The sequence below is a fragment of the Carcharhinus amblyrhynchos genome, chromosome 11, assembly GCF_965287045.1.
Source record: "Carcharhinus amblyrhynchos chromosome 11, sCarAmb.v2.hapA, whole genome shotgun sequence".
NCBI lineage: Eukaryota > Metazoa > Chordata > Chondrichthyes > Carcharhiniformes > Carcharhinidae > Carcharhinus > Carcharhinus amblyrhynchos.
Window position 1 is genome coordinate 17,409,572 of NC_137334.1, and position 26,061 is coordinate 17,435,632.

General features: G+C 47.6%; 1 protein-coding gene across 1 annotated transcript; it reads left to right on the plus strand.

Moving 5' to 3' along the window:
- Positions 1-2,395: 2,395 nt before the first annotated feature.
- Positions 2,396-25,671, plus strand: LOC145349665 (carboxypeptidase O-like). The gene is made up of 11 exons (XM_080198189.1): positions 2,396-2,478; positions 3,989-4,064; positions 8,576-8,700; positions 9,560-9,671; positions 9,764-9,865; positions 11,195-11,299; positions 16,669-16,779; positions 16,911-17,001; positions 20,577-20,779; positions 21,601-21,685; positions 25,400-25,671. The coding sequence occupies exons 1-11, from the start codon at positions 2,399-2,401 to the stop codon at positions 25,669-25,671; spliced, it is 1,362 nt and encodes a 453-aa protein (XP_080054315.1). The 5' UTR covers positions 2,396-2,398.
- Positions 25,672-26,061: the final 390 nt, after the last annotated feature.

The window sequence follows — 26,061 nt, forward strand, 5'->3', positions numbered from 1 at the left end:
GCTTTTTGAGGGGGTGATTCTCCAACCTCATGTGCTCCAACGTAGATCATGCTTGGACCGTATGGGATCAGAGAATCACGGGGGGAGAGGTGGAGAATTGCGCGGGAGGTGTGGAGAATCCAGGGGAGGGGTGGAGAATCTGGGGGATGGAGAATCGCAGAGGAGGGGTGGAGAATCGCAGGGGAGGAGTGGAGAATCTGGGGGAGGGGTGAAGAATCCAGGGGAGGGGTGGAGAATCTGGGGGAGGGGTGAAGAATCCAGGGGAGGGGTGGAGAATCCAGGGGAGGGGTGGAGAATCCAGGGGAGGGGTGGAGAATCCAGGGGAGGGGTGGAGAATCTGGGGGAGGGGTGGAGAATCTGGGGGAGGGGTGGAGAATCCGGGGGAGGGGTGAAGAATCCAGGGGAGGGGTGGAGAATCCAGGGGAGGGGTGGAGAATCCAGGGGAGGGGTGGAGAATCTGGGGGAGGGGTGGAGAATCCAGGGGAGGGGTGAAGAATCCAGGGGAGGGGTGGAGAATCCAGGGGAGGGGTGGAGAATCTGGGGGAGGGGTGGAGAATCTGGGGGAGGGGTGGAGAATCCAGGGGAGGGGTGGAGAATCCAGGGGAGGGGTGGAGAATCTGGGGGAGGGGTGAAGAATCTGGGGGAGGGGTGGAGAATCGCAGGGGAGGGGTGGAGAATCTGGGGGAGGGGTGAAGAATCCAGGGGAGGGGTGGATAATCTGGGGGAGGGGTGGAGATTTGTGGGGGAGGGGTGGAGAATCTGGGGGAGGGGTGGGGAATCTGGGGGAGGGGTGGAGATTTGTGGGGGAGGGGTGGAGAATCTGGGGGAGGGGTGGAGAATCTGGGGGAGGGGTGGGGAATCTGGGGGAGGGGTGGAGATTTGTGGGGGAGGGGTGGAGATTTGTGGGGGAGGGGTGGAGAATCTGGGGGAGGGGTGGAGATTTGTGGGGGAGGGCCCCAACACATTCAACTTCTGGATCATCTTGGCATCCCCCTTCCTGGATGTAATCTGGTTCCCAACCTCCCAGGGCGGTATCCAGATGAACATAGCTAAACATTCATTGAAATATGTTTAGTCAATTTTACGTCAGGGACATTGCCAAGGAGCAGTGCCAAGGGGACACTGCCAAGGGGCAGTGCCAAGGGGACATTGCCAAGGGGACATTGCCAAGGGGGCATTACCAAGGGGGCATTACCAAGGGGGAATGCCAAGGGAGCAATATTAAGAGGGCAGTGACACTGGGCGTACAAAGGGGCATTGCCAAGGGGGCAGTGCCAAGGTGGTAGTGACAAGGGGGGAGTGTTGGGGGGGTAGTGCCAGGGATTGAAGTATTAAGGGTTGAGGCGTGAAGGGGAGGAGCATGAAGGGAGGGCTCCAATGCTGGGAATCTATGTTTGGCAGGGTGGGAGGAAGGAACAGGCCGGTGACCAATTTTGGGGGCAGAGGGAGTACATGCCTTCAGTGTGGGTGGGGGGGGGTGGTCCTGGTATCCACGGGGGATAGAGGAGGGTCTTCAATTTCAATGAGTGCCCTGATCTCTGTGAAACCAGTCTTCCTAGTGTGTTAATTTAATTGTTAATGTCACAAGGCGGCTTACATTAACACTGCAATGAAGTTACTGTGAAAATCCCCTAGTCGCTACACTCCGGCACTTGTTTGGGTACACTGAGGGAGAATTTAGCATGGCCAGTGTAACTAACCAGCCTTTCAGACTGTGGGGAAAAGCCGGAGCACCCGGAGGAAACCCACGCGGGCACGGGGAGAACGTGCAAACTCCACGCAGGCAGTGAACCCAAGCTGGAAATCGAACCTGGCTCCCTGACGCTGTGAGGCAGCAGCGCTAATCACTGTGCTGCCCCACCCCTTCTGAGAACGAAGACAAACCTTGCCCTCCAGCCCCCTCTCAAAATAACTAAGTGCAGGAAGATCACAATCAACCTTAGGACAGTCTGTTCAATGTCCCCAAACCCCGCCAGCAGCGTGTCCTCAGCCCCAGGATAATGTCTGATATTCCACCCCCCTCCACCGACAGTGTGTCCTCAGATTTAGAGAATAATATTCTACACGCCTTGGGAAATTAGTTTTTCCTTCACAACCACTGGCAGGAATGGAACATTCCATCTGTAATCTTGAAAGCATCAAGTAAATCTCCCCTTACCCTTTGTGTGCTTTGAGGTGAACTGGGATCTCTTCCCTGCATAGCTGCAGTCAATCCAGCCTCTCCACGATCTTTATTTACAGTGTGAAGGAGCTGCAAGTGGGTTATTCATGGGTTAAGAGTGTGGGCGTGGGGCAAAGGTAATTGAAGACAATGTTATCGGACCCTGTACTCTGCCCAGCTCTCGGTCCCCAGGCCCCGTCAGACAGTCGGAGAAGATCCCAGGGGAATCTGCTCACAATGCTGTGGTGGATAAGGTGCGTCTCTGTTCTGGGGATATTGCCCCTGATCGCACACGGCTTCCAGGCTCAGTACAATGGGTAAGTCAATCAGATATTACTGTTGTAATTGATCAGTGAAGGCTACTGTTAGTAATTGCCTCATGCTACCAAAATATGACAATAAATCTGTAGCCTTGATCGAGTTTACCACCCGGGGACAACGATCCAGCACCTCCGAGTCTGTAATGTGAACTGACACTGCAGTGCAGTGTTGAGGGAGTGCAGCACTGTTAGAGGTCCAGCCTCCAGCTGAAACATTAAACCCAAGTGTTCTCCATTCACTGGGTTGGATACCGGAAGTAGTAGTAGAGGTGGGTACAATTTTGTCTTTTAAAAAGCATTTAGACAGTACCTGAGTAAGATGGGTATAGAGGGATATAGGCCAAATGTGGGCAGTTGGGACTAGCTTAGGAGTTAAAAGAAAAAGGGTGGCAGGGGCAAGTTGGATCAAAGGGCCTGTTTCCACGCTGTAAACCTCAATGACTCTATGATACAAAAGATCCTGTGCGCCCAACCTCATGTCCAGGGCAACATTCCTCCCATGTCTCATTCACATCCAACCTTTAATCACTTCCCTCTGACAGACATGCCATCTGAGCTTTAGAATTCGCCTCTCTCGCTCCAGCTCAGATAAATTTAGCCATTTGAATCACCTCTTTTAAAAAGACTTTGGCCACTTATCCCAAAAGCTGCTTATGTGCTATCAAATTTCACTTGCTAATGTTATCATTAAGCGCCATTCTAGAATCGTAGAATTGCTACAGCATTCGGTCTGTTAAGGTGTTTAAAAAAAATTAATTTATGGAGCATGGATATCACTCTGCATTTGTTGCCCTTGTCCATGTTTGTCCCTGAACTGAGTGGCTCCCTCGACCATTTCAGACAGCGTTTAGAATACCCCTCCCCCCGGCATGTCCGAATGCTGTCAATGGGGTTACAAATCATAGAATCCCTGCGGTGCAGAAGGAGGCCATTCAGCCTATTAGCCTGCACCAACAATAATCCCACTCATCCCCATAACCAAACGTTTTTATCCTGCTAATCCCCCTGACACTAAGGGGCAATTTAGCATGGCCAAACCACTTATACAGCACATCTTTGGACAATAAGGGGCAATTTAGCATGGCCAATCCACCTAACCTGAACATCTTTGGACACGAAGGGGCAATTTAGCACGGCCAATCCACTTAACCTCACATCTTTGGACACTAAGGGGAAATTTAGCATGCCAATCCATTTAACCTACACATCTTTGGACAGTAAGGGACAATTTGGCATGGCCAATCCATCTAAACAACATACCTTTGGAATGTGGGAGGAAACCGGAGCACCCGGAGGAAATCCACACCAACACGGGGAAAATGTGCAAACTCCATACAGAATGTGACGCAAGGTTGGAATCAAACCCAGGTCTCAGGGGCAGCGGTGTTAATCCACTGAGTTACTGTGCCTCCCATAATCTATCTGAAGTCTTGACAAAGATGCCACACGTACATAACTTTTTTACATACAAGAAGTTACAAAAAAGCAATTCCTCCTCTCGTTTCAGGGACCAGGTTCTCCGACTCATGCCAACCAGTTCGGAGCAGGTGGACTACCTGAGGCAGCTGGTGGAGGATGAGAGGGTAGGTTCTGGAATGACTGTGGGCAGCTTGACTCTTCGTTATCAAGTGGTACCAGCATTGGAATCTTGGCTTTAGTTCTTGAACAAGATAGGCAACTGGACCTTCCTGTTGGGTTAAGCCTCACCTGGAAAGTGCGTCCAGTCTTGGTCACCATACTTGAGGAAGGATGTGAAGGAGAGAGTACAGAGGAGATTTACTAGAATGATTCCAGGGATAAAGAGCTATGAGGATGGATTGGTGAGCTTGGAACTGTCTTCCTTACGGAAAAGAGAGGAGGCTTGATAGAAATGTTCAAGACCTTGAGGCATGTGGACAGGGTAAATAGTGAGAAACTATTTCCTCTCAAGAGTACATCAGGAACTAGAGTGCACAGATTCAAAATAATGGACAGAAAGGGGTAAACGTGATGTGAGGAAATATTTTTTCACCCAGAGGGTGATTGGAGTTGGGAACAAGCTTCATGAGAGGGTGAGGGAGGCAGGATCGATCGAGGGATTCAAAGGGAATTGCTATCTGAAAAGAGAGAATGTGAGTGGTTACATGGATAAGGGAGGGGAGTGGGTAGAATGCTCTTCCATAGAGCCAGTATAGGTCCAAGGGGCTGAATGGTCTCATTCTGCAGTGTAAAGTTTCTGTGATTCTGAAGGATTCGCCCAGGTATCGTCAATGTCCAGTTCCAGTAGACACGGGGAGTGTCCCATCACTTTGCCCATTCGGTCACCCCACCTTTAGTATTGTTCAAGAGTGATGCAGTGATTCTGACCATCACTCTGAGTTTTGCCTGAGCATGTGACAGAAACAGGATCATCTGCTTTAGTGATTTGATTTGATTTCACAGAATCCCACAGTGCAGAAGAAGGCCATTCAGCCCATCAAGTCTGCACCATCCACAATCCCACCGAGCCCTATCCCCATTGACCCTATGATGCCACATTGACCTTAACTTCGGGGGGATTAGCAGGGTAAACATATCGTTTTTCAGGGATACAGTTGGATTGTTGTCAGTGCAGGCTCAATGGGCTGAATGGCCTCCTTCTGTACTGTGGGGATTCTATGATAACTCCATGTATTTGCCCTAGCTAGTCCCCCTGACACTAAGGAGCAATTTAGCACGGCCAATCCACCTAACCCACACGTCTTTGGACTGGGAGGAAACTGGAGCACCTGGATGAAACCCACAAGACACAGGGGGAATGTGCAAACTCCACACAGACAGTGACCCAAGCCAGGAATCAAACTTGGGTCCCTGGCACTGTGAGGCAGCAGTGCTAACCACTGTACTGTCCCATAGGCAAGTAGACCATTTGGCTGAAATGATTTATTATTGTCACATGTATTGGGATACAGCAAAAAGTATTGTTTCTTGCATGCAAAACAGACAAAACATAACATTCATAGAGTACATGGGGGGAACGAAAAGAGAGAGTATAAAATATGTTACAGTCATAACTAGGGTACAGAGAAAGATCAACTTAATATGCGGTAGGTCCATTCAAAAATCTGATGGCAGCAGGGAAGAAGCTGTTCTTGAGTTGGTTGGTATGTAACCTCAAACTTTTGTGTCTTGTTCCCAATGGAAGAAGGTGGAAGAGAGAATGTCCAGGGAAGCTGGGGTCCTTGATTATGCTGGCTGCTTTTCTGAGGCAATGGGAAGTGTAGTTAGAGTTAATGGATAGGAGTTAAAGGATGGCACGGTGGCACAGTGGTTAGCATTGCTGCCTCACAGCACCAGGGACTCAGGTTCAATTCCCGTCTTGGGTCAGTGTCTGTCTGGAGTTTGTATATTCTCCCTGTGTTTGTGTGAGTTTCCTCCGGGTGCTCTGGTTCTCTCCCACAGTCCAAAGATGTGCGGGTTAGGTTGATTGGCCATTCTAAATTGCCCCTTAGGGTCAGGGGGATTAGCTAGGATAAATACTTGGAGTTGCGGGGATTGGGCCTAGTGGGATTGTCATCAGTGCAGGCTTGATGGGCTGAATGGCCTCCTCCTGTAGAGATTCTATGATTCTGATTCTAAACCTTTTGGAGCTGAGATGAGGAGAAATTTCTTCACCCAGAGGGTGGTGAATGTGTGGTATTCACTACCACAGAAAATAGTTAGGCCAAAACATTGTGTGATTTCAAGAAGAAACTAGATATAGATCTTGGGGCTAAAGGGATCAAGGAATATGGTTGGGAAGGGGGATCAGGATATTGAATTTGATGATTGGCCATGATCAAAATGAATGGCGGAGCAGGCTCGAAGGGCCGAATGGCCTACTCCTGCTTCATTGAGGTTTCTGTAATGATCTCAATCACGCCATTGAGGTTGGCCTATTGGAGTATGGACTCCCTGATCAAGATTCCAACTGATGGGCCAATCAAGCAGTCTTTAACTGGGAATGTCAGTTCCTCTGACATACCCCTGGAGGTAGACGGCTGACTCTGTGTACCACTGTTAGAGTTTGTAAATAAAGGGATTTTGGTGAAGGAACTTCTGCTCTACAGATTTATTACAGTTTCTATGGCAGTGAAGCATCCCCTCGGTACTGCATTAGAGTGTCAATCGAGGTTTTGCACTCAGGCCTTACGTATAGGCCTTGAACCGTTATCCTCTCGCTCGGACGATGGCACTGAAAGTAGGCCACGGCTGCCTAAATTTAGATACTGTGGAATTTGCCCTTTCACATTTGAATGCGGTGCAAGGTTTGAATATATAATTTCAGCATAATGAAGCCAGGAAACGGGAGCTTAATAAAAAGAGACAGCAGTCTAACACTTGCCCAGGAGCCTCGATTTATAAAACACATTCCAAATTGCGAGGAAGCCCCATTGACAAATCCGATCCTCCTGCAGTTAACTGTAGACAGCAACATAAGAACATAAGAAATAGGAGCAGGAGTAGGCCATCTAGCCCTTTGAGCCTGCCCCGCCATTCAATAAGATCATGGCTAATCTGAAGTGGATCAGTTCCACTTTCCCGCTCTCTCCCCATAATCCTTAATTCCCTTGTCTGTCAGAAACCTATCTACCCGTGACTTAAATATATTTAGTGAGGTAGCCTCCACCACTTCAAACGGGCAGAGAATTCCAGAGATTCACCACCCTTTGAGTGAAGAAGTTCCTCCTCAACTCCGATCTAAACTGCACCCTTCCCCCCCCCTTTATCTTGAGGTTGTGCCCTCTAGTCCTGCTATCCTTTCTAAGCAGGAAGAATCTCTCTACCTCTACCCTATCCATCCCTTTCATTATCTTATACGTCTCTATAAGATCCCCCCTCATCCTTCTAAACTCCAACGAGTACAGACCCAGTCTATTTAATCTCTCTTCATAGTCTAACCCCCTCATCTCCGGTATCAGTCTAGTGAACCTCCTCTGCACTCCCTCCAAGGCCAAAATATCCTTGCGCAAGTGCAGCGACCAAAACTGCACACAGTACTCCAGCTGCGGCCACACCAGTGCCCTGTACAGTTGCAGCAAGACCTCCCTGCTTTTATATTCAATCCCCCTCGCTATAAAGGCCAGCATCCCATTCGCCTTCCTGATCACCTGCTGCACCTGCAGACTGGGTTTTTGCGACTCATGCACAAGGACCCCCAGGTCCCTCTGCACCGTCGCCTGCTGCAGCTTTTTGCCCTTTACATGCATACAGTTGCCATGGCTTTGGAAGCACATATGGGACGGGCCAATTTTTAAAAATCAGTAATGCTTGTGAGAAAAGTATCATTTTCACTTTTTTTCTCATTTTTTTCAGATTTCAAATTTAATTTTCACTTTTTATTCATTTCCTTCAATTAATGAAATACATAAATGAATCCAGTCATTGAATCATAGAAAACAGATGGCAGCCATTCAGCCCATTGCTCTGGTGCTAACCCTTCAAATGGACTATCCAGTTAGTCCGATTCCTCTGCTAGTTCCCCAGTGTCCTGTGTTGTTGTGAAAATACACTATTATTTTGAGCACACAGTGTTCTTATTCTCATATATAATTGTTTTACTGGTGTCTGTAGTGGGTTGTGAGCATGTGCAGACCTTTTCAATCCAACAAGAGGGTGAACTAAAACCTGTTTTACTCGTGCTGCTGTTTTCATCATTATTACTGAATTACTATTCTGATAAAATACTGTTATCGTTAAACTTTGTTATTTATTTATAGAAAGGAATTCCTTCCTTTAAACAATGCATTTGACAATGTTATTTTGCAGTCCTGAGTCAGCACAAGTGGCAGCCATTCAGCCCATCGCTCTGGTGTTAGCCCTTCAGATAGGCTACTCAATGAGTCCCATTCCTTTGCCCGTTCCTCATACTCCTGTGTTTTTGGTGAAAGGAAAGTTTTATTTTTCTTTATGAGGGGAATTCCTTGCCCTTTGAAATGTGCAAGGTCCCTGGACCAAAGATTTTAAACAGGGTGATGCCTTGACCTCGAGATGTTGAAATAGATTGTTAAGGTTTTTATAATTGCAGATAAGGGTGTTATGAAGCGATCCCATTATCGCCGCGTTTGAGAGTTTTATGTTTTTGATATCTGTTCAGATTGATTTATGGAAGCCTGAATTCCCAGAGGCTGTTCAGCCTCGGGGTGAGATCCACGCCCGGATTCCTGCCTCAGCAGTTGGCACAGTGAAAGGTGAACTGAAGGAAAGAGCCCTTCAATACAGGTCAGTGCGAACATGATTGAAAGCTCCCCCTTCCCAGTACTGCATTCAGGCAGCCATTTTACCTTGAGCAGAGTGTTGCTGCATCTCCCTCACACAGCCCAATATCCAAACATTCCCCATTTTCCCTTCCACAAGAGCAGAAGTGAAGAGTCTTTCAGATTTTGTTTTATCTATTTCAGTTCCATCTGAACCATCGACATCTGGTCACTCTCTTCACACGCAGTCCTAACCTGCTGCCTCTCAGCGCCAGGGACCCAGGTTTGATTCCAGCCTTGGGTGACTGTCAGTGTGAAGTCTGCACGTTCTCCCCGTGTCTGTGTGGGTTTCCTCCGGGTGCTCTGGTTTTCTCCCACAGGCCAAAGATGTGCAGGTTAGGCGGACTGGCTGTGCTAAAGTGCTCCTTCATGTTCGAAAACGTGCAGGTTAGGTGGATTGGCCATGCTAAATTGCCCTTTAGTGTCCAAAAATGGGCAGGTTAGGGGGATTGGCCATGCTAAATTGCCCTTTAGTGTCCAAAAATGCGCAGGTTAGGGGGATTGGCCATGCTAAATTGCCCTTTAGTGTCCAAAAATGCGCAGGTTAGGGGGATCGGCCGTGCTAAATTGCCTGTTAGTGTCCAAAAATGCGCAGGTTAGCGGGATTGGCCGTGCTAAATTGCCCCTTAATGTCCAAATATGTATAGGTCAGGGGGGTTAGTGGTATAAATGTGTGGGATTATACAGATAGAGCCTCGGTAAGATGCTCTGTGGGAGAATGGGTGCAGGCTCCTCCATTGTAGGGATTTAATGATTCTAAGAAAGTTATAAAAATATCCTTTCCCACTCCATGCAACATCAACCTGTCTTCTCCGATTCAACAGTGTTTTAATACAAAATATTCAAGATCTCCTGGACAAGCAGATACAGAGCGAGGGTAAGCAGCCTCTCAGTAGCAGAGCACACAGCTACACCAAGTATCACCCAATGGAGGAGGTAAGACTTACAGACCAGGAGCGAAGGATCTGTCTCCTTCTCCATTTCATAATCACAGCACGCCCTTCACTGTTTCTCTCTCAAACTCTCAGATCTATCAGTGGATGGAAGAAATGAAGGAAAACTATAAGGAGTTGGTGACACAGCACCTGCTGGGGATTACCTATGAGAAGCGGCCGATGTATTATCTGAAGGTATTCAGAGAGTGTTGTACTCGAGTGGACGGCCTCCGTCTTACCTCACAGCTATTTCTGTCACAGTCTCACTGGACCAACATTGGGCCGACAATGAACTTCAACCCTCAGCAGCCCCCTGACCCGTAACACCCTAATTATAGGAGCAGAATTAGGCCTTTTGGCTCATCGGGTTTCCTTCACCATTCAATCTTTGGACATTAAGGGGCAACTTAACATGGCCATTCCACCCATTTTGCACATCTTTGGACACTAAGGGGCAATATAGCATGGCCAATCCACCTAATTTACAACCTTTGGACACTAAAGGGCAATTTAGCATGGCCAATCATCTAATCTGCACACCTTTGGATACTAAGGGCAATTTAGTATGGCCAATCCACCTTGCCTACACATCTTTAACAAATTTCTCAGCCCCATTCTCCTGCCTTTTCCCCATAACCTTTGATTCCTTTATCAATCAAGAACCTATCTATCTCTGTCTTAAATACACTCTATGACCTGGCCTCCACAGCTAAACTACACGTCTTTGGACACAAGGTGTAATTTAGCATGGTCAATCGACCGAATCTGCACATCCTTTGACACTAAGTGACAATTTAGCATGGCCAATGCATCTAACGTACATATCTTTGGATACTAAAGAGCAATTTAGCATGGCCAATCCACCTAACCTGCACATCTTTGGAGTGTGGGAGGAGACCAGGGTACCCGGAAGAAAACCGCGCAGACTTGTGGATAATGTGCAAGCTACACACAGATAGTGACTCAAGGCCAGAATTGAACCTGGGTCCCTGGCGCTGTGAGGCAGCAGTGCTAACCACTGTGCTACTGTGCCTGTCTAACAGTAGAATGGGGAAAGTTTGCGTTGTTAATGTGATGTACTTTGACATGAGTGCTATGGAGTGAAGCCTACCCTTCAGGACATTATTGATTGACTAGTTGAGCTCTTCCTAAATCCTTGGATACAAATGCCTTTGACCCTCAGAGAATTCCAAAGTCCTTCATTCCGATTTTAAGATAGGAACAAGAAACTGGGAATCCAACAGAAAACTGGAGCCTGTGACCTTGACAGTCTTGCCCTGTACAATGGTCCCACCACCCCAGATAGGTATGTCTGTAACAATCTGCAATCCTCTGTAGCTGGCATCAGAGCCATTGCTCCCTATCATTCTATACCCTGTCTGTGAGCTGCCGCCACACCCGAGCCCTCCCCCCCATCCCCCCCACCCCACAGAAACACACACACACACACACACACACACACACACACACAAAGCCAATGACGTAATTAGTGCCTACTTCACCTCCTCTCTGTTCTGCCTGCAGATCAGTCGAAAGTCTGACAAGCCCAAGAAGATTATCTGGATGGATTGTGGGATTCATGCCAGGGAGTGGATTGCCCCAGCTTTTTGCCAGTGGTTTGTGAGGGAGGTGAGTGTCTCCTGACTGTGGACCCACAGGGGGGGCGTGGCAGAGGGGGGAGCATCTGATTTGCAAACCTCTCGACGATCTGGATATTGGAGTTTTGGGACGTGGGCGTCGCTGGCTGGGCCAGCATTTGTTGCCCATTCCTGAGGGCAGTTGAGAGTCAACCACATTGCTGTGGCTCTGGAGTCACATGTCGGCCAGACCAGGTAAGGACGGCGGATTTCCCTACCTGAAGGACAGATGTGAACCAGATGGGTTTTTCCGACAATGGTTTCCGGGTTCTTAATTACAGTTTTCTTTTATTGAATTCATGTTCCACCATCTGCCGTGGCGGGATTCGAACCCAGGTCCCAAGAACATTAGCTGAGTTTTTGGGTTGGGTTGCCTTGAGCAACCTGGCATCATTGAACAGCAGAAAACGCATTGGTGTCGCAGATAGTGTGGGCTGATGGTGGTAATTCTTTTTTATATGGCCTATTGCTTGACAAGCAGAATATTCGAGATCACAGATAACATCAGACCATGCGGACTGATTCCTTTGCAAGCCCCTGTTCAGGATAGCATGTAGACTGAACACTGCAATATTCAAGATGATTTATGCCAGTCTTGGCAATAACAAACACAAACCTGTCAATAAATTTCTTATCAGTTAAGGTGACACGGTGGCACAGTGTGTTAGCACTGCTGTCTCACAACGCCAGGGACCCAGGTACAATTCCAACCTCAGGTCACTGTCTGTGTGGAGTCTGCACATTCTCTCTAAAAGATGTGCTGATTAGGTCTATACTAAATTGATTGGCCATGCTAAATTCTCCCTCAGTGTACCCGAACAGGCACCAGAGTGTGGCAACTAGGGGATTTTCACAATAACCTCATTACAGTGCGGATTTAAGCCTATTTGTCACACTAATGAATAAACTTCAAACTTTAAAACTTGCCCTGTGAGATGAAACCGTGGCACCTGGAGGAAGCCCACACAGACATGGGGAGAACATGTAAACTCCACAGAGACAGTCACCCAAGGCCAGAATTGAAACCGGGTCCCTAACGCTGAGGCAGCAGTGCTAACCAATGAGCTAGCTGGTGCCCTTAATCTTTATTACAATCCCTGTGATTTTTTTAAAACTTGGAATTATTTGTGTTTTTCACTTGCTGCTTTGCTGCCTGTGGAAATCCTTTCATGTGATTGGCCGCTTAGACAGCTTGATGCTATTGCTGCAGCTTAACACTGGGAATCCCCATTCGGCAATGCTGCAATCGACTGCTCACTGAGAAGGGTAAAATTCTCACCCAAGTGGTTGGTGGATCGTTCAGTGTAGCTTTCTTTGAAGAAAGTGGAAGACATCATTGTTTCACCACTGACTGTATATTCAGGGCCAACGTGATTTCAGGGGTTAGATCCTTATCATTAGAAACCATCGCCCATCACAGTGAATGAGGACAGGACTAGAGGATAAACAAAACTGGAAGAAACTGGGCGAGATTCTCCGGCCTCCGAGCTGTGTGACTTCTGCCGGAGGGAGGTGGCGCATTGATTGCTCGTGGCGTGATTCTCCAGTCCCACCGCTGCCAATGGGAATTCCCATTGATGTTACCCCACGCCAACGGGACTGGAGAATCCCACCGGAATGAACGGCTGAAGAGTTCTGGCCATTCTCCTCATATTACTGAGTGAATTATTTGCTTACATTGTTGAGAGATGTCAGCAATGAGGAATGGATCAAATCTAGGCCTAAAAAATAGTCGGACATTGTTCAATTTGTCCATTATGATTCATCACTCGATCTTTTTAAGTTAGATTCTTTTCAAGATGAGAGGTCACATAGCAACAGAACAAAGAAAATTACAGCACAGGAACAGGCCCTTCGGCCCTCCAAGCCTCCATGACCATGCTGTCCGACTGAACTAAAACCCCCTACCCTTCCGGGGACCATATCCCTCTATTCCCATCCTATTCATCTATCTGTTAAGGCGCCCATTAAAAGTCACTATGATATCTGCTTCCGCTACCTTCCCCGGTAGCGAATTCCAGGCACCCACCACCCTCGATATTAAAAACTTGCCTCGTACATCTCCTTTAAACTTTGCTCCTTGCATCTTAAATCTATGCCCCCGAGTAATTGATTCTTCCACCCTGGGGAAAAAAAATCCCGTTTCCATTATTTGAAATCACAAGCTTTCGGAGCCCTGCTCCTTCGTCAGGTGAAGTGGAGAGAGGCACGCAGGCACAGAATGTACAGGGCAGAGTGACTCCTCACAGGTAATCATCCTTTATAGAAAGAGTGCAGAAGAGATTTACTGGGACTTGATGGCTTGAGTTACAAGAAAGGCTGTATAGAGTGGGACCTTTTTCTCTGGAGCGTAGGAGATTTGGGGGTGATCTTATAGAGGTCTATAAAATAATGAGGGGCACCAATCAGCTAGATAGTCAATATCTTTCCAAAAGGTTGGGGAGTGTAAAACTAGAGGGCACAGGTTTAAGATGAGAGGGGGAAGATACTGAGAGGCAATTTTTTCACAAAGAGGGTATTTGGAATAAGCTGCCAGAGGTAGTAGTAGAGGTGGGTACAATTTTGTCTTTTAAAGTGTTTAAACAGTTATATGGGTAAGATGGATACAGAGGGATATGGGTCAAATGTAGGCAATTGGGACTAGCTTAGGGGTTAAAAAAAGAGGCAACATGGACAAGTTGGGCCAAAGGGTCTGCCTCCATGCTGTAAATCTCTCTGAGACTGTATAACTCTAATCAAGATTGTCACTACAGACAGTGTAGTGCAATTTAGGCCAGCTGATAACAAGTCTTTCTAGTAATCATGAGTGCTAATAGATAAGTGTAAGCAGTTAAGTATAATCAGTGTGTATAAAGTATCAACAAGTGAAGGGATGACCTAAGAACCGATAATTTAAGGCAGAGAGATTAAATATAAAAAATCAAAGAGTAAGATAATGCTAAATAAGATGATGCGAAACACTATGCAAACTAATTCAGGCAGATTTCTTTCAGTAATTTTTTTTTAAAAAAATGGTTTGTTCATGATATCTTCACCATGTAGAATCATAGAATCCTGACACTTGGGCCATTTGGCCCATCGGTTCTGCACCGACCACAATCCCACCCAGGGCTTATTAGTGTCTTTTATTTGCTGGTTTGCCGTCTGTGGAGATCCTTTTATGTGATTGGCTGCTCACTGTAGAATCTCAGTGTGGACAGGTAGTCCACCAGTGTGGACTGGATGGGCCGAAGGGCCTCCTTCTGCACTGTACAGTTCTATGTTCTATGTTCTAGTCCCTATTGCAAGCCTGTCGCAATGAGGTGCATGCTCTAGATGTGAGAGAGAACAGCTGTTATGAAGGGGCTGTCATATGAGGAGTGGTTGAATAGCTTGGGCCTGTACTCGCTGGATTACAGAACAATGAGGGGGATGTGATTGAGGTATATAAAATACTCAATGGGATTGATAAAGTAAATGTTAGCCAAATGTTCCCCTTTCTGGAACAGTCTAGGGAAAGAGGTCACAGTTGTAGAGTAAGAGGGGGGAGGTTCAAGTCAGAGAGAAAGAGAAGCTACTTCTAACAGAGAGTTGTGAACTTCTTTTTATTCATTTGTAGGATATGTGCATCACTGGCTGGCCAGCATTTATTGCCCGTCCCTAGTTGCCCTTGGGAAGATAGTGGTGAGCTGCCTTCTTGAAATTTAAAGAAAATATTGATACAACTGAGTATCTCATAGATTCCCACAGTGCAGAAGGAGGCCATTCGGCCCATTGAGCTTGCTCTGACAACAATCCCAACCAGGCACTATCCCCACAACCCCATATATTTACCCTCGCTAGTCCCTCTGACAATAAGGGGCAATTTAGCATGGCCAATCAACCTAACCTGCACATCTTTGGAGTGTGTGAGGAAACCGGAGCACCTGGAGGAAACCCACGCAGACACGGGGAGTGTGCAAATTCCACACAGACAGTGACCCAAGCTGGGAATCAAACTTGGGTCCGTGGTGTGTGAGGCAGCAGTGCCAACCACTGTGCCACCATCTCGCTAGGTCATTTCAGAGTCAACCACATTGATGTGGCTCTGGATTCACATGTTGGCCAGACCAGGTAGATGGCAGATTTCCTTCCCTAAAAGATGTGTTTTTAGGACAATGGTCATCAATAAATTCTTAATTCCAGATATTTTTTATTGAATTCAAATTTCACTACCTGCCATGGCAGGATTCAAACCCAGGTCTCTAGAGCATTAGCCAAGTTCAGGATTAATAATCTAGTGATAATACCACTAAGCCATCACTTCCCCATGGTATTCCCCATGGAACTCACTGCACCAGAGTGCAGTGGATGCAGAATCAATCAATGGATTCAAGAAATAGATAGATAAATATTTGATCAGAGGGCTATGGGGAAAAGGCAGGGAAGTGGAGTTGGATGAGATAGAGATCAGTCCTGATCAGATAGAATCAGCTCAAAGGGCTGAATGGCCTACTCTCACCCCTAATTCCTATGATCCTATGAACTGGGGAAAGGTTAGAGCATTATTCTGAAGTCTATATAAGAACCGGTTTCCATCTGTGTGTGTGTGTGTGTGTGTGATGGGGGTGGTGGGGCGTGGTGTGGTGTGGTGGTAGAAGGGTGCCTGTACCTCTGTTCCCAGAGCTTTACGAATAGGCCTACAAGATAGAAGACTGGGTCTAGATTACCCAGTGAACTATAAGTTCTAACATTCCCAGGACGTCTATAGCGCTGGTTACAATCAGGCTGAAACTCACTGAATGAAACCCTCAAAGTGCCACATTCGGAACGTTGTGAGTAATTTCAGGCCCCGTATCTAAGGAAGGATGTGCTGGCCCTGGAGAGGGTCCAGAGGAGGTTCACAAGAAAGATCCCAGGAATGAAAAGCTTGACATACGAGGAGCATATGAGGATTCTGTACCCGCTGGAGTTTAGAAGGATCGGGCGTGGGGGGAGATCTCATTCATTGAAACTTTAAGAATACGGATAGACCAGGAGAGAGTGGACGTGGGGAAGATGTTTCCATTAGTTGGAGATACTAGGATCCGAGGGCACAGCCTCAGGGTAAAGGGACAACCCTTTAGAACCGAAATGAGGAGGAATTTCTTCAGCCGGAGGTTGGTGAATCTGTGGAACTCAATGGCTGTGGAGATCAGGTCATTGAGTGTATTTAAGACGGAGATAGATAGGTTCTTGCTTGGTGAGGGGATCAAAGGTTATGGGAAAAAGACAGGAGAATGGGGTTAAGGAACTTATCAGCCATGATTGAATGGTGGAGCAGACTTGATGGGCTGAATGGCCTAATTCTACTCCTATATCTTACGGTCTCTGTTTAATCTCACTTTCTGTGTGTGTATTTAGGTATTAGAGACCTACGTTGCAGACCCTAAAACAGATCGGTTCTTACAATACATTGATTTTTACATTCTGCCTGTCCTCAACATCGATGGCTACATTTACTCTTGGACAAAGGTAAGTGCGATCCCAGACAAGGTATAATATAGTGCTGCTGATCCAAAATGTTCCAACAGTTCAGCCTGTGCAATTTGTCTCAGTGTTTCTCCGCACCCATCCTGGCATTGAAAACCTTTCTCCATCTCCAGGACCGACTGTGGAGGAAATCCATGTCTCCCTGTGTCAACAGCAACTGCTTCGGAACTGACCTCAACAGGAACTTTGATGCAAAATGGTGCAGTAAGTGGGATTCTCATAGCTTCTTCCCCCATCTCTCCCATAACTATATCCACATGTGTTACAGCTGGGCCCCAGTATGAATCAATCGATTCTCTCTCTACCTGCTTTTGTCTCAACTCATAGAATCTCAACAGTGCGAAGGAGGCCATTGGGCCCTGAAGCCTGCCCTGACAACAATCCCACTCAGGCCCTATCCCCCTAACCCAACACATTTACCCTGCTAATCCCCCTGATACTAAGAGACAGCTTAGCATGGCCAATACACCTAACCGGCACATCTTTGGACACTAAGGGGCACTTTAGCATGGCCAATCACGTAACCTGCACATCTTTGGACACTAAGGGGCAATTTAGCATGGCCAATCCACCTAACCCCCACATCTTTGGACACTAAGGGGCAATTTAGCATGGCCAATCCACCTAACCCCCACATCTTTAGACAGTAAGGGACAATTTAGCATGGCCAATCCACCTAACCCCCACATCTTTAGACACTAAGGGACAATTTAGCATGGCCAATCCACCTAACCTGCACATCTTTAGACACTAAGGAGCAATTTAGCATGGCCAATCCACCTAACCTGCACATCTTTGAACACTAAGGGACAACTTAGCATGGCCAATCCACCTAACCCACACATCTTGGGGCACTTAGGTGAAATTTAGCATAGCCAATCCACCTATGGCCAACTCCACACTGACATTGAAACGCGGCTGGAATTGAACCCGGGTCCCTGGTGCTGTGAGGCAGCAATGCTAACTTGCAGCGTAAAATTATAACCATTTGCGAACCCACTTTGTTGATCATGTGACAGATTGGCTGGGCTCCTTCAGAGATTGTTCAACACGTTGTCCCGAATGGAGGGGTTACGTTGGATAGGAACACTGGGACACATTGAATAGAGCGGCCGGTGACACAGTGGTTAGCACTGCTGTCTCATAACGCCAGGGACCTGGGTTCAATTCCAACCTCGGGTGACTGTCTGTGTGGAGTTTGCACAATCCCCCCAGGTCTGTCTGGGTTTACAGATCATAGAACCCTACAGTGCAGAAAGAGGCCCTTCGGCCCATCGAGTCTGCACTGACCACAATCCCACCCAGGCCCTACCCCCACATCCCTGCATATTATACCCACTAATCCCTCTAACCTACGCATCCCTGGACACTAAGGGACAATTTCTTGGCATGGCCAATCAACCTAACCCGCACATCTTTGAACTGTGGGAGAAAACCAGAGCACCTGGAGGAAACCCATGCAGACATGAGGAGAATGTGCAAACTCCATTGTGTTGGAAACCAGAAACCTCCAGGTGTTCTGGTTTCCTCCCACAATCCAAAGATGTGCGGGTCAGGTGGATTGACCATGCTAAAATTGCCCCTTAGCATCCAAAGGTATGCAGGTTAGCTAGACTGGCCATGCTAAATTGTTCCTTAATGTCAGGGGGACTAGCAGAGTAAATACATGGAATTACAGGGATAGGGCTTGGGTGGGATTGTTGTCGGTGCAGGCTCAATGAGCTGGATTGGCCTCCTACTATATTGTAGGGATTCTATGATTCAGTGATAGGCTCATTCACTCCGTGTGACTCTGGTCAATACATATTATTAATCACAAGCCAGCCCTGTATATTACTGATGTATCCAATGTGTCGGAAATGTGTTGGAAAATTGATACACTGACCCCATCTAGTGGCCGTGGTGCAGAGATGCACCTCCCCGACCTACCAGGCTGTAAGGCAGTGATAGACATCAGGCTTGTTCACTCACCACGACCCCATGAGTAAGGTTAAGTTGACTTAATATACACCGAATAGTTCATAACGAGGGCAGCTCGGTGGCACAGCGCCAGGGACCCACGTTCAATTCCGGCCTCGGGTCACTGTCCGTGTTCTCCCCATGTCTGTGTGGGTTTCCTCCGGGTGCTCTTGTTTCATCCCATCGTCCAAAGATACATGGGTTAGAGGGATTGGCCATGCTAAATTGCTCCTTAGTAGCAGGGAGACTAGCTAGGGTCAATATGTGGGGTTACCAGGATAGGGCCCGGATGGGATTACTGTCAGTGCAGGCTCGATGGGCCGAATGGCCTCCTTCTGCACTATAGGGATTGTATGACTCTAAGTTATAGAAAATGCTGAATTGTTTATATATTAATAGAACTGTCACAAACTTCAAATGGTAAAAACAAAAGAAATATCGATACTTTGGACACAGAGGGAGCGCATGGCTCTCACACTCAATGTTGTGAGTAATCGGCACCCACCTCACCTCACTCGCCCTCGCTTTACGTGTGAATTGCTTCAGTCAGACTGGCAGGAAAAGAAACTACACGGACGGGAATCAGCGGAATGTGGCTACCCTGCGCCTGGGCAACGGTCAACAAAACGTCCTGTGAGGGCTGCACTCAGAACCCGGATAGGCCGCATGTGCCTCTCCCACCCCTCCCCCTCCCACCGGGATACAGGTTGCCCAACACTGCTGTAAGAGTAGGATTTTCACAGGATTGGAATCGTGTGGACACAGAATTTTGTGACACCTCCCACTGTGCCGTCAAAAACATGCCCCTGCGCCAGGGGTCCAGGGAGGTGTGGCTACCTGCTCGAGGTGAACAAGAGCCTATCCGGGCCTTTCTCCCACTGCGGGAAGGCCCCAAAACATGGCCAAACAGGCAGGACACGGGTTCGGGGTGGCGGGGTAGAGTCTGAGAGGCATCTCACAAGGCATTCCCCTCCCAGCCTACCCTTGCCATGGACATCAGGACATTACTGCCCTCCACACTCACAACTGTGGCAACTTAAAATCACCCTCTTTCACTTGCTCTTGCAAGGTGGCCTGTCTCTCTCTATCTCTCACTCCCTCTCTCTCATTTCCTCTCTCTCTCTCATCCTCACTTCCTTTTTCTCTCTCCATTCCTCTCTGTCCCTTTGTTCCTTTCTCAGTCTCTCTCCTCTCTCTCCCTCTTACCCTCTCTCTATTCTGTCTCTCTCTTTCCCTCCCTCCCTCTCCTCTGTCTCTTTCCCTCTTTTCCTCTCTCCCTCTCCTCATGTCCCTCTCTATCACCGTCTCTCCCTCGCAAATATTGTTTCTTGCACACTACACAAAGCATACCATTCATAGAGTACACAAGGGAGAAGGAAACGAGAGAGTGCAGAATGTAGTGTTACAATCATAGCTAGGATGTAGAGAAAGATCAACTTAATATACGTTAAGGCCATTCAAAAGTCTGATGGCAGCAGGGAAGAAGCTGTTCTTGAGTCGGTTGATACGTGACCTCAGACTTCTGTATCTTTTCCCAGATGGAAGAAGGTGGAAGAGAGAATGTCCGGGGTGTGTGGGGTTCTTGATTATGCTGACTGCTTTTCTGAGGCAGCGGGAAGTGTAAACAGAGTCAATGGATGGGAGGCTGGTTTGAGTGATGGAGTGATAATTTTATGGAGAAAATTCCAGAGATTAGGACTCAGGCAGCTGGAAAGCAACGGCTGGCAATGACAGTCCAGTATTGGAGGAGTACAGGGGGTAGTTACATCTATTTGTTGTTGTATTTCTTTGAAACCCGTGTATTTTGTCTGTTACTGCAGGTATCGGAGCTTCAAAGGACTGCTGTTCTACCGTCCACTGCGGTTCAGCCCCAGAGTCTGAGCCGGAGACTTTGGCCGTTGCTGACTTCATCCGTAAGCACCAGCATGATATGTTGTGCTACCTGACCATTCATTCCTACGGCCAGCTGATTCTCGCTCCTTACGGATACACAAACGCAACAGCCAGCAACCACGAGGAAATGGTGAGAATATCATCACCAGCGTTCCGCAATTGAAAGCTAGTCTCAGTGAATGGTAACCGTGAAACTGTCATCGGTTGTTGGAAAAACCCATCTGGTTCACTAATGTCCTTTAGGGAAGGAAATCTGCTGTCCTTACCCGGTCTGGCCTAGATGTGACTCCCAGAGCCACACCAATGTGGTTGACTCTCGACTGCCCTCCAAGGGATTTTTAAAGTTTAAATTTTATTTATTTACAAGTTGGCTTACATTAACACTGCAATGAAATTACTCTGAAAATCCCCTAGTCGCCACACTCCAGCATCTGTTCGGGTACACTGAGGGAGAATTTAGCACAGCCAATGCACCTACATTTAAACATTGTACAAATATGTTCAAGAGGTGGTTGGATATAGCACTTGGGGTGAACGGGATCAAAGGTTATGGGGAGAAAGAAGGATGAGACTATTGAGTTGGACAATCAGCCGTGATCGTAATGAATAGCGGAGCAGGCTCAAAGCGCCAAATGGCCTCCTCCTGCTCCTACCTTCTATGTTTCTAACCAGCACATCTTTCAGTCTGTGGGAGGAAACCGGACCACCCGGAGGAAACCCACACAGACATGGGGAGAATGTGCAAACTCCACACAGTGACCCAAGCCAGGAATTGAACCTGGGTCCCTGACGTTGTGAGGCAGCAGTGTGAACTACTGTGCCAGGTGGGCAATAAATGCTGGACAACCAGATACGCCGATGTTCCATAAATGAATAAAAAAAACCCTAACTTGTTCACGGACTCCAGTGTTCTGTATTGCGGGTTTGAACACTGTTGTTGTTCTTTTCTAGATGAGAGTCGGAAAGAAAGCAGCCAGTGCATTGGAGCAGAAACACGGGACCAAGTTCAAAGTTGGGCCTTCTTCCTGGATCCTCTGTAGGTTTCATCCTTTGTGCAACTAACAGACAATAGCTCTTCACTCCTGTGCAGTCTCACTTTGATCAACTCAAACTTAGGGACCCTCCCAATATAAGCCTCTCTGAAGTTTGACTACAAAACAATATGTACTATTACAAAGGAAGGAGCTCTGCAATGGTCAATACCATTGGGCAGAGGGGAAAGACAGATTCCGCAATGGAGAAATTGAGCAAAGATTAGGAGGAGGTTAATGCAGCACAAGGTTACAAAATGTAATAATGTCCAGGGTATCACTCAGCTGGCCAGTTGCTGCTGCCTCAAACCTGGGGGGGGGCTTTAGGCGTATCTCTGGCCTGAGTCTCGGGAAGGTTCGCAGGGTCCTGAATGATTTCCTGGACAATATCAGCAGGGACACTACACTGAACAAGCCAAGCACTAAACATGGCCATGCACGTGGTGTATCCTGGGAAGCGTCAGGGATCTGCCCTGTTTGTCTTCGGTGGTTGAAAATAGTTTGAAGAATCATAGAATAGAATCATAGAATCCCCAAATGCAGAAGGAGGCCATTCGGCCCATCGAGTCTGCACAGACTCAGCACCTTACACAGGCACATCGCCTTCCACCCTATCCCAGTAACCCCACGCATTTATCATGGCTAATCTTCCCAAGGTACACATTTTTGGGCACAAAGGGACAATTTAGAATGGCTAATCACCCTCACCTACGCATCTTTGGACACTAAGGGGAAATTTAGCATACTTAATCTCCCTAATCTACACATCTTTGGACACTAAGGGGCAATTTAGCATGGCTAATCCACCTAACCTGCACATCTTTGGATACCAAGGTGCAATTGAGCATGGCCAATCCACCTAACCTGCACATCTTTGGATACTAAGGGGCAATTTAGCATGGCCAATTCACCTAACCTGCACATCTTTGGACACTAAGGGGCAATTTAGCATGGCCAATCCACCTAACCAGCACATCTTTAGGCACTAAGGGGCAATTTAGCATGGTCAATCCACCTAACCTGCATATTTTTGGACTGTGGGAGGAAACCAGAGCACCTGGAGGAAACCCACGCAGACATGGTGGGAATGTACAAACTCTACACCCAAGGCCAGAATTAAACTTGAGGCCCTGGTGCTATGAGGCAGCAGTGGTAACCACTGTCCTGTGTTCACAATATGTCAACAACTCTAGGAGCGCAGTGCAGAGCACTGAGGTATCGAGAAGCCGCAGTGAGCTCCTAATCTTGGCCAGAGGGTCAGGAAAACTGCAATGAATAGGTTCTTTAGGAACAAATAAAATAAAACCTTGAGCACAAGTGAAGCAATCCGGCTGAAAGGTAGTTATGGATCACTACTTGCCCCACAACCGCTGGTTTAGAAAAATATCACCATGGTGAAAGTGGAGTAATAAAAATAGCAAAAATACTGATGGAAACAGAACATGCTTGGATTGAACAGCAAGGATAAATACTCAGAACAGATAAACAAAATGCAGGACTCTGGGGGAAAGAGGTAACTGGGATTAATAGGATAGCACAAAGAGCCAGTACAGCACGATGGGCTGAATGTTCTCCTGTGCAATCTGATATCCACATGGGTTTTCGCCCATAAAGATGTGTGTTTTGGGTTGATTGGCCATGCTAAATTAATCCACTTGTCAGGGGGATTAGCCTCGGTAAATATATGGGGTTACTGGACTAGGACCTGGGTGGGATTGTAGTCGGTGCAGACTCGATGGGCTGAATGGCCTCCTTCTGTATTGCAGATCCTATGATTCAGGTCAAATGGCATCTCAAAAATAGAGATAGATAAACACTTCAACCTTCAGTTATACAAATACAAAGAACAGCACAGAAACAGGCCCTTCGGCCCACCAAGTCTGTTCCGACACAGATTCCTCTCTAATCTAATATTTTCTTGCCTCTACATGGTCCATATCCCTCTATTCCCGGCCTATTCATGGATTTATCCAGATGCCTCTTGAATGTTATTATAGAATCTGCTTCCACCACCTCCTCTGGTAGCGCGTTCCAGGCATTCACCACCCTGTGTGTGAAAAACTTGCCCCTTACATCTCTTTTAAACTTTCCCCCCTCTCACTCTCAACCTATACCCCGAGTAATTGACCCTTCGACCCTGGGAAAAAGACTCTGACTATCCCCGCTATCCAAGCCTATCGTAATCTTGTAAACCTCTATCAAGTCCCCCCTCATCCTCCGATGCTCCAATGAAAACAATCCAAGTTTGTTCAACTGTTCTCCATAGTCCATATCCTCCAAACCAGGCAACATCCTGGTAAATCTTTTCTGCCCCCTTTTACAATGCATCAATATCCTTCCAGCAGTGAGTCAGAACAAGTGGAGAAAAGGCAAATAACTGGCTTAATTCAGAGGCAGCGGGAAGTGTAGACTGAGTCAATGGATGGGAGGCTGGTTTGCGTGATGGACCGGGCTATGCTCACGACCCTTTGTAGTTTCTTGCGGTCTTGGGCAGAGCAGGAGCCACACAGAAAAGAGAAAATGCTGGAAAATCTCAGCGGGTCTGACAGCGTTGGTGGAGAGAGAATAGAGCCAATGGATGGGACTTTCCAGCTGCGTTTACCCGAAAATCCCACCTGAGGCCAACAGACCTTTGTATGGTCCGTGTCCTGCCTCTACGATTCCCGCAGTGGACGGGACAGAAAGTCCACACCACGTTTGAGTCTGGATGATTGCATTTCCCGTTTTTATTCCGTACCTTTGAAGAGTTGTTTTACATTAAAGCAGCGAGATATAAACACAAGTTCACCATAGAATCCGTACAGAAGGAGGCCATTCAGCCCATCGAGTCTGTACCGACAACAATCCCACCCAGGCCCTCTCCCTGTAACTCTACATAGAACATAGAACACTAAAGCACAAACAGGCCCTTCGGCCCACAAGTTGCGCCGATCATATCCCTACCTACCAGGCCTATCTGTAACCCTCAATCCCATTAAATCCCATGTACTCATCCAGAAGTCTCTTAAAAGACCCCCAACGAGTTCGCCTCCACCACCACCAACTGCAGCCGATTCCACTCACTCACCACCCTCTGAGTGAATTCCACTCACTCACCACCCTCTGAGTGAATATTTGCCCTAATTCCCCTGACACTAGGTTCAATTTAGCATGGCCAATCCACCTAACCGCACATCTTTGGACTGTGGGAGGAAACCAGAGCACCCGGAGGAAACCCACGCAGACACGGGGAGACCATGCAGACTCCATACAGACAGTCACCCAAGGTCGGAATTGAATCCGGGTGCCTGGTGCTGTGAGGCAGCAGTGCTGACCACTGTGCCACTGGCGTTTCATAGCAGGAGAATGGGGCACCTGGTCAACTTACATCTTGTAGGGTGGCATGGTGGCACAGTGATTAGCACTGCTGCCTCACAGCACCGGGACCTGGGTTCAATTCCCACTTGGGTCACTGTTTGTGCAGAGTCTGCACGTCCTCCCCATATCTGCATGGGTTGCCTCCAGGTGCTCCGGTTTCGCACCCCCCCACTCCCCCCACAGTCTGAAAGACGTGCTGGTTAGGGTGCATTGGCCGTGCTAAATTCTCCCTCAGTGTACCCGAACAGGCGCCGTAGTGTGGCGACTTGGAGATTTTTCACAGTAACTTCATTGCAGTGTTAATGTAAGCCTTACTTGTGACACTAATAAATAAACTTTTAATAAAATGTTCCCTCTTCCAGATTATTCATCCGGCTCCTCGCGGGACTGGGCAGGTGATCTTCAGATCGGCTTTTCCTACACATTCGAGCTCCGAGACAACGGGACCTATCAATTTATTCTCCCAGAGAACCAGATCCAGCCTACCTGTGAGGAGACTACAGCTGCTGTGACCACCATTATCCAGTACATCTATGATAAACACTTCCCCAACTCTGCTGTGGCTGTGGCAACTCTGTGGTCGGGTGTGCTAGCATCTTGCTTGTTAAGCATGTTCTCTGCCAATTTACTGTAGAGGGGAGATGGCTGATATGTAACCTTATAGAGGTTGTGAAAATACAAAGGGCTCCAATCATGTAGAAATTATATTCCTGCTGCCATGGGGGGACTTGGAGGGGTGGGGGGTGTCCAAAATGAATGGCTATAAAAATATAAGACAATCACTAATAAATCAAAGAATCCCTACAGTGCAGAGAGGCGCCATTTGGCCCATTGAGCCTGCACCGCCAGCAATCCCACACAAGCCAAGCCCCGTAACCTGATGTATTTACCCTGCTAATCCCCTTGACACTAAGAGGCCAATGGCCAATTTATTATGGGCGGCATGGTAGCACAGTGGCTAGCACTTCTGCCCCACATGCCAGGGACCCAGGTTCAATCCCTGCCTTGGGTCATTGTCTGCGTG